A 17531-nucleotide genomic window follows, 5' to 3' on the forward strand; every position below is an offset into this window, starting at 1 on the left:
GTAGACTAGGCTGGCCTCGAACTCAGAGATCTGCCTGCCTCTGCCTCCTGAGTGCTGGGTTTAAAGGTGTGCACCACCACCACCTGGTAAGATATTTAGGCCTGCTTTGGGGATGTAGCTCAGGGGAAGAGTACTGTCCAGCATGTCAGAGGCCCCAGGTTTCATCCCCTGTACTGAAAAACAAGGAAACTTTTTTTTTCCCTCCTAGAGACAACATTTCCTAAATCCTAGGCTGACTTCAAACTCTGCCTCAGTCTCCAGGATGCTGGGATTACAGACGTGTGCCATCACACCAACCCTCTCTCCGTCCCTCTCTCTCTCTCTCTCTCTCTCTTGCTTTCTGAATGTAAAGGTGAATGCTGGCTTGAGCTTGTATAGGTCTTGTTAAGATAGATATAGATACAGATATATATCTTATGTGTGTATGTATATGAATATATGTGACTTTATATAAAGCTGGGCAGTCATGGCTCATGACTCTAATCCCAGCACTCAGAAGCAGAAGGCCAATCTCTGAGTTTGAGGCCAGCCTGGTCTACAGAGCAAGTTCCTGAATAGCCAAGGCTACACAGATAAACCCTGTTTGGGGGACACACACACACACACACACACACACACACACTTAATTCCCTGCCCTTGCACCTGGGAAGGGTCTCAGTGACTTGCCTGGCCAATAGAAAGCAGAAGTGATCATCTAGGGCTCCTGAAACCGAGAAGCCTTCCACAATTCACAGTTCACCTTGGCATCCTAGACAGCTGGCTCCCTCTCCGAACACAGCTGTTATTCATGAAAAGCCAGAGCAACGAGGAAAAGTCACTGTGTGTTCCAGCTGACAGCCAACATCAAAGAGCAATTCTGAAAGGGGCCTCTTTGGAAGTCCAACAAAGTGGGAATACTAACGGCCACAGGTGAGTCAAGGAGTAGCTCCGCTGTGGAACTTGCCTAACAGCCCCCAGGGAGGGGCTGGGGGAGTGGTTCAGTTATAAAATGAGTGTGCCTGTCACACACAGGAGGTTCCAGGACAGGAGACTTTCTAGAACAGTGTGAGTAAAGGCCAAGCAGCCAGAAAGCATCGGGCTCCTCAGAATAGCTAAAGTTGGGGAGCGGATGTGCCGCAGCAGTAGAGCGCTTGCCTAGTGTGTGCAAAGCTCCGGGCTCCCAACCACGTGCACCCGGGCTTGGCTGCACATGGTGCAACCCCAGTACGGGGCGGGGGGGGGAGGGGGACTCAAGTTTAAGGTCATCTCTGGCTATATCCCGGCACTCTAGAGTCTGAGGTAAGAGGATCGTGGGTTCCAGGCCTGCAGAGCTACATGACCATCTGAAAACCAACACAGACCCCTGGGGGATGGGAGTGCTCTCTCTTCTCAGGCCCGCTCTATCTTAACTACCTAGCTCACCTCAGTTTTCGGGGTCTTATGAGCCTTAGCTTCCTTGCCTATGAAATGGGAATAATTCTCCGAACAGACTAAAGCTGGTGGGAATTCTCAACAAGATGACTACAGTCTGCCAGCCCAGAGCTGGGATGTTCAGTAATGAGCCTCGCCTGGCCACTGGCCACTGCCCTGTCACTGTCCTCCCACATGTGGCCTGAGGTCATGCCCTAACATCATCTCTAACAGTTCTTCTCAACCTGACACCTGGCCCTGGCCCTCCTCTTCTCGAAAGGCTTTCACAGCTGCTGAGCCAGGAAAAAAAGCCAGCTCCTTGACCTCATCTCTCAGACTGCCACCAGAGCGGTCAGGTGTGGTGAACCAGGTCTGGAATCCCAGCTCCATGGGGAACCGGGCCTCTGCACAATCTGCTGCTTTATGTTTGGAGGCCTCCTCCAGGAAGCCAGCCCTGATGGTCCAGGGCTGGGTTAGGAGCCTCTCTTTGGGATTCTCACACACCAGAATAACTGTCAAGTGTCGGGACTATCTGTGTCTAGGGCTACTCCCCCGCAGTCTAGGAGGACGATAGGACAGGACCAGGACCTGAGCCTAATTGCTTCCCAAAGACTGCCTTGGCACAAGGCCTGGCACTGAGCAAGGCTAAGCAGTCGCTGGAAGAGAGACGGAAGAGACACATGGTGACACACATGATTACAGGACTGGTTAGGCAGGAGTGGAAGGACTGTGCTCAAGGCCATCCAGAGCAACACAGCAAGAGGTTGCCTCAGAAGCAGAAATAGAACAACAACAACAACAAAAAACCCACAAATCATACTGACTAAACAGGTTGTATATATGTATTGAGCAATATACATTTATATACATATATGTGTATAACAATTAATATTTACAAGAGAGCTATGAATTTTTTTAAACATATATTTATTTATTGTGTATATAGTGTTCTGTCTGCATGTATGCCTGCAGGCCAGAAGAGGGCACCAGATCTCATTACAGATGGCTATGAGACACCATGTGGTTGCTGGGAATTGAACTCAGGACCTCTGGAAGAACAGTCAGTGCTTTTAAATTCTGAGCCTTCTCTCCAGCCCCGAGAGCCATGAATTTGAAAGAGAACAAGGAAGGGTATAAGGGAGTTTGGAGGGGAAAAAAAGGTAACAGGGAAACATAATTGTAATATCAAAAAATAAAAATCTGGATTAGAGAGATGTCTCATCATCTTAGAATGCAACAAGTTCGATTCCTGGCACCAACATGGGGGCTCACAACTATCAGCTTCGGAGATCTGACACCCTCTTTCGACCTTAGGCACCAGGCACACACACACCATACATACATACACCCAGGTGAAACACTCAAATAAGAATAAAATAAACTAAAAAACAAACAACAACAAACACTACTACAAAGCCAGGTGTAGTGAGGGGTCCCTATAACCCCAACATTTGGAAAACAGAATTAGAGTCATCATTGGCATGTGCCAGAGCATCCTGAGCAACGTGAGACCCTGTCTCAAAAAACAAAAGACCAAGTTGGGCGGTGGTGGCGCACACCTTTAATCCCAGCACTCAGGAAGCAGAACCAAGAGGATCTCTGTGAGTTCAAGGCCAGCCTGGTCTACAGAGTGAGTTTCAGGACAGCAAGGGCTACACAGAGAAGCCCTGTCTCAAAAAAGAAAAGACTAAAACAAAAGAGGAGGAAAGACAGACAGAGAACCATTCTCTCTGGCTTTGATACCACATACAGATTCCTGACCAGAGCCTGGGGATATAACATACACATCCCCACCATGGTCTGGAGATTGTACAAGAACTATTCAGCAGAACCAAGAATCTAGATCTCCCAGAATCTCACCAGCCTTCACCAAACAATCCATTCCATCTGGGACCCAAAACAAGTGCATCTTTGTCAAGAGCCATTTAGTTGGAGGCTGGCTCACCATCTGCCTCCCTCCCAAAACTCAAGGTCTCTAGTTTCAGCCCAACTCCATCCCAGAAAGAAATCTGACCCCAAGCCCCGCCTCCTACCCGGCCCTTGGTGGAAACCCGATGCTCTTACTCCAGAGGATGCTGGGAAGTTTAGGACCAGACAAAATACAAGCATGGTATAAGAAGTGAGTATGCCAGGCATGGCACACTCCTATAATCCCAACACTAGGGAGGCTGACGTAGGAGAATTTTTAGTTTACGGCCAAGCTGGGCTACAAACAATAAGCAACCAGCCCACTTACACTTTTGAGGTTATATTTGAAACAGGGTCTACTATATAGCCCAGGCTAACCTCTAACCTGGGCTCTCCTGGCCTCAGTCTCTCAAGTACTCAGATGACAGGCTTGCATCAACATTTTTACCTAAGATACTGGTTCTCAGTGGTGAGAGATGCCTCCCACACCCACATTCAACCAGTTGGCTCCCATCTCATTGGGGAAAACCCACAGACATCTCTCCCTGCAGGGTTCACACCTCGACCTCTTTAGCCTCTGCCCCACTTGGGAACTCACTGTTTCCACACACCAAGTCTCTAGTTTGTCACCCTCCACCCAAGCTCTGGCTGACAAAAATGCCTGCTCTAAACCATTTAGTAGACAGCCCTCTGGTACCCCCACTACCACAGCCAATGTAGCCTTCAAGGACCTGCTCTGGCTCCTTCTCACTTCCCAGTCTACTATGCTAGACAAACATAGACAGAGATCCTAAGACATACTTCCCTCGTGTCCTGATAGAGGCTGGTCACTTTCACACCCCAGTAAACGCCTATACACGCTCCAGTGCTGTTCCTATGTACCTTCCAGCAGAGTCCTGTCCTTCCCCTAGGCCTAGTCACTAACTCCCATTTCCCCCTTCACCTTAGACCTGAACACTGTCTCGTTGTGCACACTAGGTCCTGATAGCAATGCCCATCCCACCATGCAAAACTCCAGACAGGTCTGAGCTGTAAAGTGAGAGAGCCTGTCAAAAACAAAACGAAACCCTCAAAGCTGAGATGTCTCAGAGGATAAAGACCAAAGTTCAGCTCCTTAGAATCTACACAAAGCCTGATGCAACGGTGCATGGCTGCAGTGCCGGCATACTTACGTCAAGAGGGCGAGCAGAAATGAGAGAATGCCCAGAAGGGCCAGGCAGGCAATTGTGGACAAGAAATCCTGCCTTAGCTGAGCATTAGTGGTGCACACCTTTAATCCCAGCACTTGAGAAACAGAGGCAGGCAGATCTTTATGAGTTCGAGGCCAGCCTGCAGAGCGAGTTCCAAGACAGGCTCCAAAGCTACACAGAGAAACCCTGTCTCAAAAAAACAAAAAAGAAATTCTAGCCATTATTGGACTAGCTGGACCACAGCCTGCAAGCCACTCTAATAAATCTCCTTTCTATATAGATTCACTTTGTAAGTTCACCACACCAGACATCCAGCACATTAAATATCTGACTCTTTCCATTTTAACTTAGAGGTAAGTACTAACATTATACCCATTTGGAGTAAAGGAAACTGAGCCTTCAAAACTAATCTGTCCAAAGTCACAAAACTCGTATGAAAGAGACTAGATCCTAAGGCCTTAGAGTCCAAGTTTTTCAAGTGAGGAAAAATACCCCTCTCTAATACTCCTGGTTGTACTGTCAATCTGACTCTTTGCATATTCCATCCTATCAGAGTTAGGGCCCAGACTAGCTGCAACCCTGTATGTTCAACATTTTACAGCAAAGTCCCGGAACGGGACCGGGCTCTAGGAATGTTCTGAGTGAATGAACGCATAAATGAATGAACCAGAAAACAAGTGAGTGACCCACGCGGCCCCACTCACCCTCGATAAGCCACTCGCAGTTGCCATTTACGCTGTAGTTGCCCGCACCATCCGTCACGAAGCCTGGCGCCTCCCGTAGCACCTGTCGCTGCCCCTTGCAATCACCCGCCAGGACCCTGAGGGACAGGGGCTCCAGCACTGCCAAGGCCAGTGCCAGGGCCACGGCCAGAGCTCGGCCCAAGGCCATCGCCGCCTCCAGCCCGGACCCTAAGAGACGGAAGGGCCGTGAAGACCTGGAGAGGACCCTCTACGGGAGTGAGGCCCTGAGGATGCAATCTTTATAGCATGTGTAGCATGCTTGTAGTCCAGTGGTGTACCAGCGACGCAGTCTGGGCCAAGGAAAGAGCCTCTGTTGATGGGCTCTTGAAGCCGAGGGGCGGGCCCTATACACCCATGGAAGGCCCTGGACACCGAGTCGTTGTGGATAGGGCCGACCTCTAGGGACCGTAGGGGTCCTCTATAGACACGAGCCCCCATAGGGGGTCGACCCCATAAACGGTGCCCAACAATTAGACTCAGGCTACTGCAAGGCCAAAACAGACCGTAAAGGCAGTCCCCAGGAGCGACGTGCTCTACAGCGCAGCAGGATCCTCCATAGCGGGTGCGGGCCGGGACTCCCGGGGCGACCCCTCCAGGCGGGGGCGGGGCGCGAGCCGGTGCCAGGGGCGGAGCCTGCCTTCAGGGTCCCGGCCAGGATCCCTTGGGTTTACTCTTCTGCTTACCCACCCGCGCCTCCCTCCGGAGCCGGATGGGCTAGATCAGAGAGACCTGGGGACTCCCGGGCCAGAGCGGCCTGGGGGGGGGGGGACCGGAGGAGAGAGCGAGGGGGCGGGAGCCAGGCTGCCTCTGCAAGAACGCCAGGCTAGGAGGAGGCGAGAGGATTCAGAGTGGAGGGTCAGAGCGGCCCTGGGAGGACCACGGAGCGCCTAGCCCCACCCCTTCTCTGGGAAGACTTCCGGAAACTTTCCCTCCCATCTGGTCCCAGCCGCTTGCGCAGCAGGGAACGGGAATCCAACGCAGAGAAAATTACGCATGCGCATTGCTGAGAGTGTAACCCCAAATCGCGTTTAAGGAAAGTACACTGCCAGTCAGCGGTTGAGCAAAGCTTGTGCCACTGGAGGGCGCCTCTATCTCTGATGTAAAAGTGAAGGCTAAAAAATAAAGGAGCGGTAGAAAGCTGTGCTAGATGGTTATTTTCTGTGCTCCAGATTCAGGATCAACATAAATATCAGGTTTGCAGGCTCGGGCTTCCAGACTCAAAATGCTATTTAATAAATACACTGAGACCCCTGGGGCTTAAAATGTTTCTAAGCACCATCAAGACAGAAAAGAAGCTGGAGAGACGACTTAGCAGTTTACAGCACTTGTTGCTCGTGCAGAGGATCTGGGTTCCATTTCCAGCACCTTCATAATGCCTCACAACTATCTACTAGGGCATCCAACGACCTCTTCTGGCCTTTTCCTGCACGAGGTACGCACAATAGTACACTGACATACATGCAGGGAAAACACTCATAAATAAGCCTTTTATTTAAAAAATTAAGATGGAAAAGAAGCCATGTTATAGAGAAAAAAAACAACAAAACTCAACGAATCCTCTTTATTTGGCAAGAAGAGAAAACGTCTTTCTGCCAGGGGCCATGGGAAGGTCCCTGGCATAGGGACGGACAAAGCACTGGTCCGAGGTCACAAAACCCAGAGAGGGTTTCAAAGTAGAGGCCAGCTTCACAATATCCGTCCCTGAACAGTGGCTCGAGGGTCGCAGGGTCCTGGAGAGTCACGGACAGGGTCCAGGCGGTCGTCACGGGTGTTCCGGAGTCCAGCAGGGTCAGAGGTCTCGGAGGGGGTCAGGGGGACGGAGATCACGGAAGAGCGGGAGTCCAGATTCCGGAGCCGTTCGGGGCAGGGGCTGAGGGAGGGGACGCGGAGAGCGGCTCCCGCGGGACCGTTTGGCACAAGAGGGTAAGGGGCAGGACACAGCGCACCCTACCTGGGTGCGGGGTGTGGGAAGGGTGAGGGGTGGGGCACCTGGCATGGCCGAGCCCTTGGGCCGGGAAAGAGAAGGGGTTCCGGAGCCCAGCCGGGGCCCGGTGCGCCGCCCGTGGGGCAGAGGAGGGGCAGGGTAGGGATGCTCAGACCGGGGGTGCAGGGCCCCCGGCCGTGTGCATGCTGAAGTATTCGGTGAAGCCGGTGTGCGGCGCAGCCGTCTGGGGTACGAGCGGCTGGTAGGACGGCGTCGGGCCATCCCAGCCCGAGTCGACCGCCTTGGGGTACCGAGCGGAAGGGGGCGGGGAGGCTGCGCCCGGTTCCGCCGTGGTCACCACGCGGCCCCTCTGGGCAGCTGCCGCCGCCGCCGCCACCGCTGTCTCCTCCACCTGCTTCCCGGCCTGGGATGGGGGGTCAGGGTCAGAGGTCGCCTGGGACCCTCGGGGGAGCAAATGCGGCCCCGAAGGCCCGTCCCCCTCCCCCTAGAGGACTCCCACCACCCCAAGTATGGACGCACGTGTCAGTCAGGGAAGGAGTGGGTGGTTGGGCGCCTGGGCAGCGGGGCCAGATACTCAAAGGGTGGCGTCGGGGTGCGCCGGGCAAACTCTGGCGGTGGTGGGGGAGATGGGGACCAGCCTCGGAAGGCGGGCGGCGGGGGCACGGCGCGGGGCGTCCTCGGGGGCGTGCGCAACAGCGCCAGAACCCAGTCGGGTAGGGTGGGCGCGGGCGCCGGGGGACGGTCAAGTCGGGGTGTCGGGGCACGGGGAGTGCGGAAGGCCAGGGGTGGGCTCAGGCGCCAGGGTGCAGGGGGCGGCGGCGGGGCAGGGAGCGGGGTCAGGTACTCCAGGGGCGGCGCCAGCAGCTCCTCGGGCGCCGGGGCTGCGGGGCTTACAGAGGAGGTGGGCGGGGGGATGGAGAAGAGCTCCGTGAAGTTGGGCACCGAGTCGCTGATGAACGTCACGTTTCCATAGACGTGCTGCGGGAACGCCTTATCTGCGGATTGACTCCCTCCGGGTCCAGGCACCCCAGCCGAGGCGATCTGCGAAGTTCGCACATGGTATGGGAAGTTCTTGTTGGCCGCGGATGGGCGAGTCATGATCTGAGAGAAAGAAGACAGGTTTGAGAAGCGGTGTCCAGGCCCCATAAAGTTTAGAGAACTAGATGATTGCCCTCCACTTGACCTCTCTGTGTGACTCCTGAACCTCAGACTGCATTAGGCACCAGTGGGGTGTCTATCTGCATTTTGACCTTTCCCCTCAACACACCTCTAATTACTTTGCTGGGTGTGCCCTCCATCACAATCCTGACTAGGTCATGGGTTAAGGACAGTATCCTGTGCTGTCCAGTAAGTACAATAGCCACTAGCTACATATGGCTTAAATGGAATCAAGGTAAATGTAAAGTTGTTTCTCTGTTATGCTATTTTACCTACGTTCAAGTGCTCCTTAGGCACCTTATTGGAAAGCATAGAAAAAAAACTACCATTCTTTCGGGTGTCTTGTTTTTGAGAGGGTCTCATGTAGTCCAGGCTGGCCCGAGACTTGCTGCGTAGCTAATGATGACCTTGAACTCCTGACCCCCTCCCAAACGCCTAATCTCCCCCCCCCCCCCCCCCACACACACACACCCTTCTAGAATTGGATTATGGTTGTTCGGCACCATGCCCAGCCTTAGAATATGTCCATAAACACAGGAAGTTCAATTAAACATCAGTTCATAGGCTCTTTAGAATGTCACCTCCTTAAAAGCAGGAATTGACTTTTTCCTTCCTCTTCAGAGACAGTCTACAATACCATCCTCCTGCCTCGGCCAAGTGCTTCTATTATAAGCATTTACCACCATAGTTAGCTCAGACCTTGACTTTTCTAATCCCTGTTAAATCCCAAACTGAATCTAGAGCAGTGCCTAGCTCTCAATAAATACTGGCTGGATTTTTCCAGGATACTGGTGATGCTTCTAGATCTGTCTCTGCCGTGATACTCAACCTCACTGAGGCTGCGCTGGACGGCGTGAGCTGTGGGGAGCCAGAGCTGCAGCGGTGCTGAGCTAAGCTGCACACATTTCAGAAGGAAGCTAGCCGACTGTGGTGAAATGACAGCAAGAGCACTTGTCTTGTGTTCCGAGCCGGTGTCGCTGCTCTTGGCTCTATCCCTTGCTAAGTGTGGATCTGGGGCACGTTGATTAAACTGAGCCTCACCAGCCACCAAGATTACAGTGCCTATCTGGAAAGATGAGAGGGCAGAAATGCAAACCACTGGTGTGGAGCCTCCTGTGTGGTGGGTTCTCAGTGTTTCTTTCTAGCCCTTTCTGACTTCCTGCTGAACCTCAAGGTACACTCCCCAGGGAAGGTGAGTGGGTCTGCATTTATGCTATGTCCTGAGGTGGAGGATGGTGGACGTGATCCCTTCCCTGGAGTTGAGTGTGTTGTAAATGGTAGGTCCCCAGGGTTAAAGCTAGAACCCTCAAGGGTACCTGTTTGTTTATTTCATTTTGTTTTCTTTTGAGACACGGTCTCATATTGCCCAGGCTAACTTCAAAAATTATATTTTTCTTTATTATTTTTTTTCTGCTGTTATTTCTGTAGGAGGGTGACCTTGAACTCCTGATCCTCCTGCCTCTAGTTCTCCAAATTTAACAATGCCTATTTCTGCTTGGGTGCTATCCCCCACGTGCGACCTATCTGCCAGAGAAGAACAGGATTCAAAGTGCACATTCTGCTACCAAAGGCCATGAAACCCCAGCAAACCATCTCCTTTTACAGAGCTCAACTTCGACCCTCTGTATAGTACACATGATGATTCCTGGGCTGTCCGGCAACTGAACAAGACAGCCAGAAAAGAAATCCATATGGATATTTCTAGCAAGAATCAGGCTAGAGCCTGGCATGCTGGCGAAGGCCTGTAATCTTGAACTCAGAAGGCCAGGACAAGAGGATTGTTGTGATGCCAAGGGCAGTCAGGGCTACACAGCAAGATTCTGTTACAAAAAGGGGGTGGGGCTTGGGAGGAGGAATGGGGAAAGGAAGGAAGGAAAGAAAACAGAAAAGAAAGAGAAGCAGGCTGGTTGGAAACACGTGCCCAGGCATAATTGATGGGTGCATGTATTAATACTGTGAGCCACGTGCAGTGGTACATATGTGTAACCCCAACTTCAGCACTCAAAAGACCAAGGGAGGAGAATTAACGCAAACTAGGGACCAGCCTGACCTAAACAGTGAGACTATCTTAAAAAATAAATCTCCAGCCGGGCAATGGTGGTGCAAGCCTTTAATCCTAGCACTCAGGAGGCAGAGGCAGGAGGATCTCTGTGAGTTGGAGGCCAGCCTGGCCTATAGAGCGAGTTCCAGGACAGCCAGGGCTACACAGAGAAACTCTGTCTCACAGAAACAAAAAATAATAAACCTCCAACCAGGTGTGGTGGCACACAACTTTGATACCCACATTCAGTAGGCAAAGGCAGGCAAATCTCTGAATTCTAGGCTAGCGTGGTCTATACAGTGAGTTCCCAGTCAGCCTAGTGAGCACCTGTCTCAAAAAACAACCTTTCATGCACACACAAACTACTATGTAAGTGAATATGAGAACTGTCATCAAGAAAAGGAGATAGGATATGAATTAGGACAAATAACAGCTAAAAACAAGCCTAGCAGTGGTGGCACACAGCTTTAATCCCAGAGCTCGGGAGGCAGAGGCAGGTGGATCTCTGAGTTTGAGGCCAGCCAGATCTACAGAACTGGTTCCAGGAACCCTGACTCGAAAAAACAGCAAAAACAAAACAAAAACCTAACTAACAGATAAGGCTAAAATCTTCATGCCTAGGTTTGGTGTAAACACTGGTTAGATCTAGGCTCCCAAGAGTCCCAGCCTGTCCTATCTAGCTGGAAGAATGGGGAAGGGAGAGAAATCAGGGAAGACACCAAGGGCTTTAGGTGGGTAGTGATGGCACAAACAGAAACATTAAAGCCTGGGGACACAGAGTCGAGAAAAAAAAGGGGCAAAAAGGGTGTGTGTGAAGAAGTCAAGAGAAAGGACAGAGAAGGAGGGCTCTGGGGGACATGGTAGTGTACCCAGCAGGCAGAGAGTGCCTTCCAGTGACTACGGAATAAATGCAAGGGAGATAGACCAACAGTGGTGTGCCACAGGCCTGTAATCCCAGCACTCAAGAAACTGAGGCTCCTAGTTGCAAGACTGACTGGATTTCATAACAAGCCCATCTCAAAAAATAAAAACAGGACAGGCCTTCCAGGTCTCGCACATCATTCGGAGTTCAGTTCACACCCCACTCTGATAACCACTCTCACCAGAAACACGCCGTGGGCATACAAGTGGATCCCCAACTGGATGCCGTTGACGATCTTCTCTCGGGCCCACTTCGGGATCCCAAAATTGGCGATCAGGGCCATGACAGGGACAGCAAAGAACCTGTAGGGAGGGTTAGAGTGGATAGCTACCAGTGCCCCCCACCCATGTCCCCACCTCCCCTGCCATCATTCACAGGCGCCAAGAGATCCCACACTAGAGAATGGCCAGAGTAGCCTTTGAAAGCCAGATGTTGAAATTCCAGTGGACAAAGTCTAGGCTGAATTTCTCTCAGTGCCACACCAGCCCAACCCCCGCATCTGATAGGACATCCATAGATATCCTGTGGTTGAGTTAATAACAGTAGCAATTAAGGACTTTTGTATGTTTCCAAACATTTTATATATAAGAGCCCATTTAACTCTTATGGTACGTCCAGGAAACAAGTAAGGTTTCCATTTCCAATAGCAGATGAGAACGCAAAGGCCTTGTCTGAGATCAAACAGCTTGGACATTTCAGAGCTGCGATCTGCACCCAGTCTGGCTTGGAATCTGCCCTCTTTACATTAACATTGTTGAACAATAGTAACTGAGGTTTTTGTTTGTTTTTTGTTTGAAGTTTTATTTTAAAGATTTCTTATTTCTTGTGTGTGTGCCACAGTGTGCAGGGGCCTTCAGAGGCCTTCAGAGAGCATAGGATGTGAAGCTGGAGTTATAGGCCATTGTGAGCAGCCTTGTGTGGTTACTGGAAACCAACCTGACCCTCTGGAAAAGCAATAAGCACTCTAAACTGCTGAGCTTTTTCTACCTCTTTGTTTTGTTTTCTGAGACAGGGTTTCTCTGTGTAGCCCTGGATGTCTTGGAACTCACTCTGTAGACCAAGCTGGCCTCGAACTCAGAGATCTTTCTGCCTCGCCTCTCGAGTGCTTGGATGAAAAGTTTCGCACCACCACCTACCTCCCAAAAGTGCTGAGGTTTTTGACATAGGGTCTTATATAGCCTGGGCTAGCCTTGAACTGCTATGTAGGTGAGTTTAGCTTTGAACTCCTGATCTTCCTGCCTCCACCTTCCAAGTTCTGGCATGTATAGCTATTAAGTGAATTTTTATTGAACACTTACTGTGTGACAGACACTAAATCTTCATGTATTTTCAAATGCTCAAGATAACCTTCTGAAGGGGATTCTGGTGACAACCTTGTCTTATGAAGCAATATGACAAATTCTTTTTGTTCCTATTGTTGTTTGTTTGTTTGTTGTTGAGACAGGATTTTTCTGTGCAACCACCCTAGCTGTCCTGGAACTAGCTCTTGTAGACCCCAGTTGGCCTCAAACTCAGAGATCCACCTGCCTCTGCCTTCCCAAGTGCTGGGATTAAACTTCACCCACCCCTGGAAACAGGGTTTTTCTGTGTAGCTCTGACTGTCCTGGAACTTACTCAGAGATTCTCCTGCCTCTTCCTCCCCGGTGCTGAGACTAAAGGCATGCACCACCACTGTCCTGCTCCAACCACTTCTCTCAAAAGCCCCTTTTCCTTCCTGAGAATGCTTTCGGTTGTGGGGAGAGGCAGGTTGGGGTCCCCCACCATGTCTCACCAGAGAGTGTAGGCAGCAAAGAAGGGCACATAAAAGGGCTGCTTCTCAGGAAAGTGACGAAGAGACACGAGCACAGCATAGCAGAACCACACGTAGGCTGCCACCTGTAGCCCGATGAGCCCGTAACCAGCTGGAGATTCGTATGTGTACAGTACCTGGCCTGGATCAAAGAACTGAACCCATAGACAGGGTTTGTCATAGCCCTGGCCTCTGACCCCGAATCCTACCCCAGGGATAGAGACAAGGGCAACTAGGGATGTGGTTAGAATCCTACATAGGTATATAAGGAACCTACAGCAACTACGCATTCTCACCATGGGGCTAAATACTATAACTCCACTGACACAGTGAAGGAGGCCCCATTGTCACCCCCACACAGGTGACATAAAGCCTCTAAAGATACCCCTAACTTTTCACAGGAGGAAACAGGCCCCTAAGTAGGGGTGGGAATGACCAGCTATCAAGTAGGGGAGCCTAAATAAAGCTAGGTCCCTGACTCTTCAACATGGAGCTTGACTGTGATAGACAAAGAGGAGGAGGAGGAAAGCTAACCAGAGGGAGGAATCACTGAAAGACAGATGGAAAGGCAGAAACGCAGAGTGGGAGAGAAGAGGATGCTCTGTGGGGAGGGGCAGGAGACAGGGCAACAAGGAGAGGGGCTGGCAAGAACCTTGGACACTCACTTCTGCCTCATAGGTGAGTAGTACCACATGGGTGAGGGTGTACAGGGTCATGTACACGGACAGCTTCACGGAGCCCGAATGGCTGATGCGGCCTCTGGCAAGCAGGCCGTGAGGGGAGACAGCAGGATGGATGCTGTCAGGGAAGAGGGAGCAGCCACACCCCCCACCTCCACCTCCCGGCCCTGCTCCCCAGCCCAGCCACCCATTGAGCAATCCCTGCCCGGGCACCGTGTCACTGTGAATCCCTTCCCCAGAAGGATGAGTGTGAGCAGGAAGATGAGGAAACTGGAGGAGAAGAGCAGCTTGGCTGGGAAGGGAAGAGAAGATGGCTCGGCATGGGCTCGGCGAGGTCAGCAGACCCCGAGGAGGTTTCTGCCCTCCCTTGGCTCCGGTCTATTCTCACCCAAGATCTTCAGGCTCCCATTGCCAATGCCATCCGTGGCATACTGCCCCCAGTAGATGCAAAAGAACAGGAGGCTCAGAACTGGGAGAGATGAGAGGCCGGGGGGTGGGGGGGGGACAGGACAAAAAACAGCTTTGGGATATCATTATCCACAAGCACTATGATCCAAATGTCTGACCCTCTGCCACTCCCACCGGAAGTCCAGAATATCTGTTACTGCACCCTGCTAGGAAACTATGGAGGCCGTGGCCCCAGCCTCTCCTCCCTCAGACCCAACACCAGATTACAGCATCTCTTTCCTCAGACCTAAAAGTGCAGATGGAAGTCCTCCTCCCTCAGGCCCAGGAGGCCATGCCCTCCTCCCAAGGCTGCTTTCTCAGAGAACCCAACATCTGGGGTACTTCCAAACCTCACCCTCCACTCCTGCTGCAACCATGAACATTTTATAAGTCGTGTGGAGCAACTGTCGGCCTTTCAGCAAATCTAAGAAGGAAACGGGAAAGTTGTACACAGGTGGAGGAGGGGCATTTCCCTATCTCAGCTCTCCTGGCTCCCCTTCCCCTCCCACCCCCCCTCCTTGCTTGTTTTTTGTTTTGTTTTGAACCAGGGTTCCTCTGTATAGCTCTGGCTATCCTGGAACTCGCTCTGTAGACCAGGCTGGTCTTGAACTCACAGAGATCCGCCTGCCTCTGCCTCCCAAGTGCTGGGATTAAAGGTGTGCGCCACCACCTCCCAGCTTCTCCCATTACTCTTAACCCTCCCACCACATACGTTGTACTCACATCCAAAGTAACAAGAGAGGATGAAGATGAGGGTGAAGATGAGAAGAAAGGTCACATCTGTCTCCAGGATCCCTAGGATTCAGTGGAAGGGACAGGAGAAGGCTTTTTGAGTGGACATCTCTACCTGCTCCTTGTTTTCATCTGTCCCGTTCCTCCAGTAGTTGCTCACCGAATTCATCTGCTGAAAAGTGCCGTGTCCAGAAGGACTTGCCATTGGTAAGGACCATCTCATACTCCAGCTGCAGTCCGTCTCCCTGTGGGCAGTGGAGAGGCCTGAGAAGGGCTCTGGGCAGGTAGTGAAGGGAGAGAGGAGAAAAGATAGATGGCTGCCCCAGCCCCTTACCCCACACTTGCTGAGTGCTATATACCACCATCTTTCACGCACAGAACGGAAGCTGCGGCCACTGGAGCAGCTCAGGTAGCGAGTTCCCTCCTCTGACACCACCTGGGGAGAAGCCAGAAGGCTGAAGCCTTGTCCTTGGTGCCACCAGGCACTCCCCACCCCGGCCTTTAGCACCGCACCTGACAGCCTGACCAGGCATACTGGGTGGTGAGATTGATGACCTGGTTGTTCTCGGGCCTGATCACAGACTCCTTAGCCAAGCAGTCCTGGGGCAAGGCAGGGACATGGTCACCCTCTGAATGGCCACGGCCTTCTGTTGTCCCCCCCCCCCACTCCTCACAGCCCTCACCTTGTCCCTTGCCTTGTACACGGCTGGCCACTGGGATGGATCATCAAAATAGAGGAGGATGTTCTGGCAGCACTTGGCCTGAAGACCCAGAGATTTGGCAGTTGGGGGGTCTTTACAGGAAGCTGGACAGCTTTTGCCTTGGAGGGCCAAGGTAGAGTCCAGCTTCAGCTTGGAGTGTGGCTAGGGAGACTCACCTCGGGGTATCGGAATCGGAAGTCCAGTCGGCCATAATCGGAGAGGAAACAAAATCTTGTCAGGAACACCCAGTCCTGGCAAAAGGACCCAGTGAGAGCCAAGTTCTTCAAGAACTCAGCTCGACCCCACCCACAGACCCTCAACTTTTCTTCCCTACCTAAGGCCATTTGGCTTCCCAAATACCACAAGGTGGCTAAGTCACCTCCAGAATTCTTTCCAGATTCATTTGCTGTGTGTCCAAATTCCTGCTCCCCTGTTTTTTTCTCTCAGATGTCCCTCAAGTTTCCTTCCCTCCTCCCCATCTTCCAGACACTGAAGAAGACCATGGATGGCCAGGTGCATATCTCCGCCACCATCTGTCCTGCACTCTTTCTCAGCTGCATTCCCCCAGTCACACACACACACACACACACACACACACACACACACACACACACACACACGCCAAGGTGGTCCCACAGACTATGCCATCCTGGGGAATCTTCCAAACCTTCCCTGCTGGTCCTGAGCAGGCCAGCCGACCTCCACTTGGTGGAGTGAGGGGTGCTGTCCCTTCAGCACCACCACGGTGCAGCTCTGCTCCCTGTAACTCCGACTCTCGCAACCGACCCCTCCCCACTCAGCCTGACCTCGACAACCACAATGCAGCCCGCAGCCCCCGCCCTAGCCCATTACCCTCATCATCCAGGCCCCGACCCGGGAGGGGCGCAGGGGGCGGGGCGGTATCCTCCCCTCTTAGGTCCCGCGGGCCCGGGAACGCTAGGGAATGAATGGTTCAATGTGCTTACCTCCTTGGAGCTAAGATTGCCCCGCACGTACTTGGCCCGGGCGCGGGGGGACAGTGGCAGCAGCAGGAGCAGCAGCGGCGGCAGCAGGCGGCGCAGCGCGGGCGCGCGCGAAGGCTCCATTCCTCCCGCTCTGGCTTCGGCTCGGCTCAGCTCAGGCTCCCGCTCCAGCCCAGTGACGGCGGCGAGAGCGCGCGGGCTGGCCAGCGCGCGCCCCCGATTAAAGGGGCCGCCGGACTCCGCCGTCTCTGCCCACCCCCGGGATGAGCCCAAATCGGCTCCTACCCTTCCCACCTGAGAAAGAATCTTTCCCATTCTCTCGCCCCATTCCCATTCACCTTGCCCCAGCTCTGGTCCTCTTCTACAGTCGTCTCTAAGTTACCTCTAGATGCGTGCGTCCTAAACTGAACTCATTCTTACAAACAGGGCCTACTCCTGACTGCAGACTCCAGGATGCCCACAACCCAGAAAACTGAACTTCGTCCTAACTTTTTCCGCCCAAATTAGACCCCAAATTATTCTATTATTACCCATTCCCTAGATTCGACAAACCCTGTCAAGTGCACACTAGACCCACAGAGACTCAGATATTGTTCTGGGTCACACACACACACACACACACACACACACACACACACACACACACACACGGTAAAGCCCTCAACCAGATCAACCATTCCTGGCTGCCTGCCCCACCCCTAGGGTGTGAACCCTAGCTGCCACCGTGAGACAGCAGTGTGAGATAACCAGGAGCTAGTACTCCCACTGCTGGGGTGAAAATCTTTGTCATTTCCCCACCAGAAGACCTAGGCCAAGACAGTGGACCCCTTATCTCCCAGTATAGTTTCCTTGTCCCTCCCAAGCTGCTATTAATCCTATCGTTTTCCATAGGGCAATTGAGAGCCCTGGGAAGGCCTTCCAGCA

The 17531-nt window shown here is 52.4% G+C and overlaps 2 protein-coding genes across 3 annotated transcripts in view; both read right to left on the bottom strand.

Moving 5' to 3' along the window:
* Positions 1–6044, bottom strand: part of Megf8 (multiple EGF like domains 8) — a 47999-nt gene extending 41955 nt beyond the window's left edge. The window contains exon 1 of the mRNA XM_075988554.1: positions 5192–6044. Within this exon, the coding sequence (XP_075844669.1) occupies positions 5192–5378 (187 nt within the window). The 5' untranslated portion in view covers positions 5379–6044. The remainder of the gene's footprint in view (positions 1–5191) is intronic.
* Positions 6045–6777: 733 nt separating this feature from the next.
* On the bottom strand, positions 6778–16799 carry Tmem145 (transmembrane protein 145). Of its 2 annotated transcripts, none has more exons than XM_075988578.1 (15): positions 16611–16799; positions 15822–15896; positions 15628–15705; positions 15458–15544; positions 15279–15380; positions 15105–15189; positions 14936–15007; positions 14568–14636; positions 14154–14234; positions 13979–14057; positions 13751–13844; positions 13068–13240; positions 11478–11598; positions 8070–8276; positions 6778–7578 (listed from the first exon to the last, which is right to left on the bottom strand). In XM_075988578.1, exons 1-15 carry the CDS (start codon positions 16728–16730, stop codon positions 7324–7326), a joined length of 1698 nt encoding a protein of 565 aa, XP_075844693.1. In that variant the 5' UTR covers positions 16731–16799; the 3' UTR covers positions 6778–7323. The 2 variants fall into 2 exon arrangements, with proteins under 2 accessions (XP_075844693.1, XP_075844684.1); XM_075988569.1 differs by having other exon boundaries at positions 7441–7578; positions 7695–8276; positions 16611–16782.
* Between the last annotated feature and the right edge of the window lie 732 nt (positions 16800–17531).

This window comes from Microtus pennsylvanicus, chromosome 1 (assembly GCF_037038515.1).
Source record: "Microtus pennsylvanicus isolate mMicPen1 chromosome 1, mMicPen1.hap1, whole genome shotgun sequence".
NCBI classification, from domain to species: domain Eukaryota; kingdom Metazoa; phylum Chordata; class Mammalia; order Rodentia; family Cricetidae; genus Microtus; species Microtus pennsylvanicus.

Coding starts and splice junctions, on each gene's coding strand:
- Tmem145 (XM_075988569.1), bottom strand. CDS start 16,730: ATGGAGCCTTCGCGCGCGCCCGCGCTGCGCCGCCTGCTGCCGCCGCTG. Junction 15,545..15,627: donor TGTACAAGGCAAGGGACAAG/GTGAGGGCTGTG, acceptor GCCTTGCCCCAG/GACTGCTTGGCTAAGGAGTC. Junction 15,190..15,278: donor TAGCACTCAGCAAGTGTGGG/GTAAGGGGCTGG, acceptor CACTGCCCACAG/GGAGACGGACTGCAGCTGGA.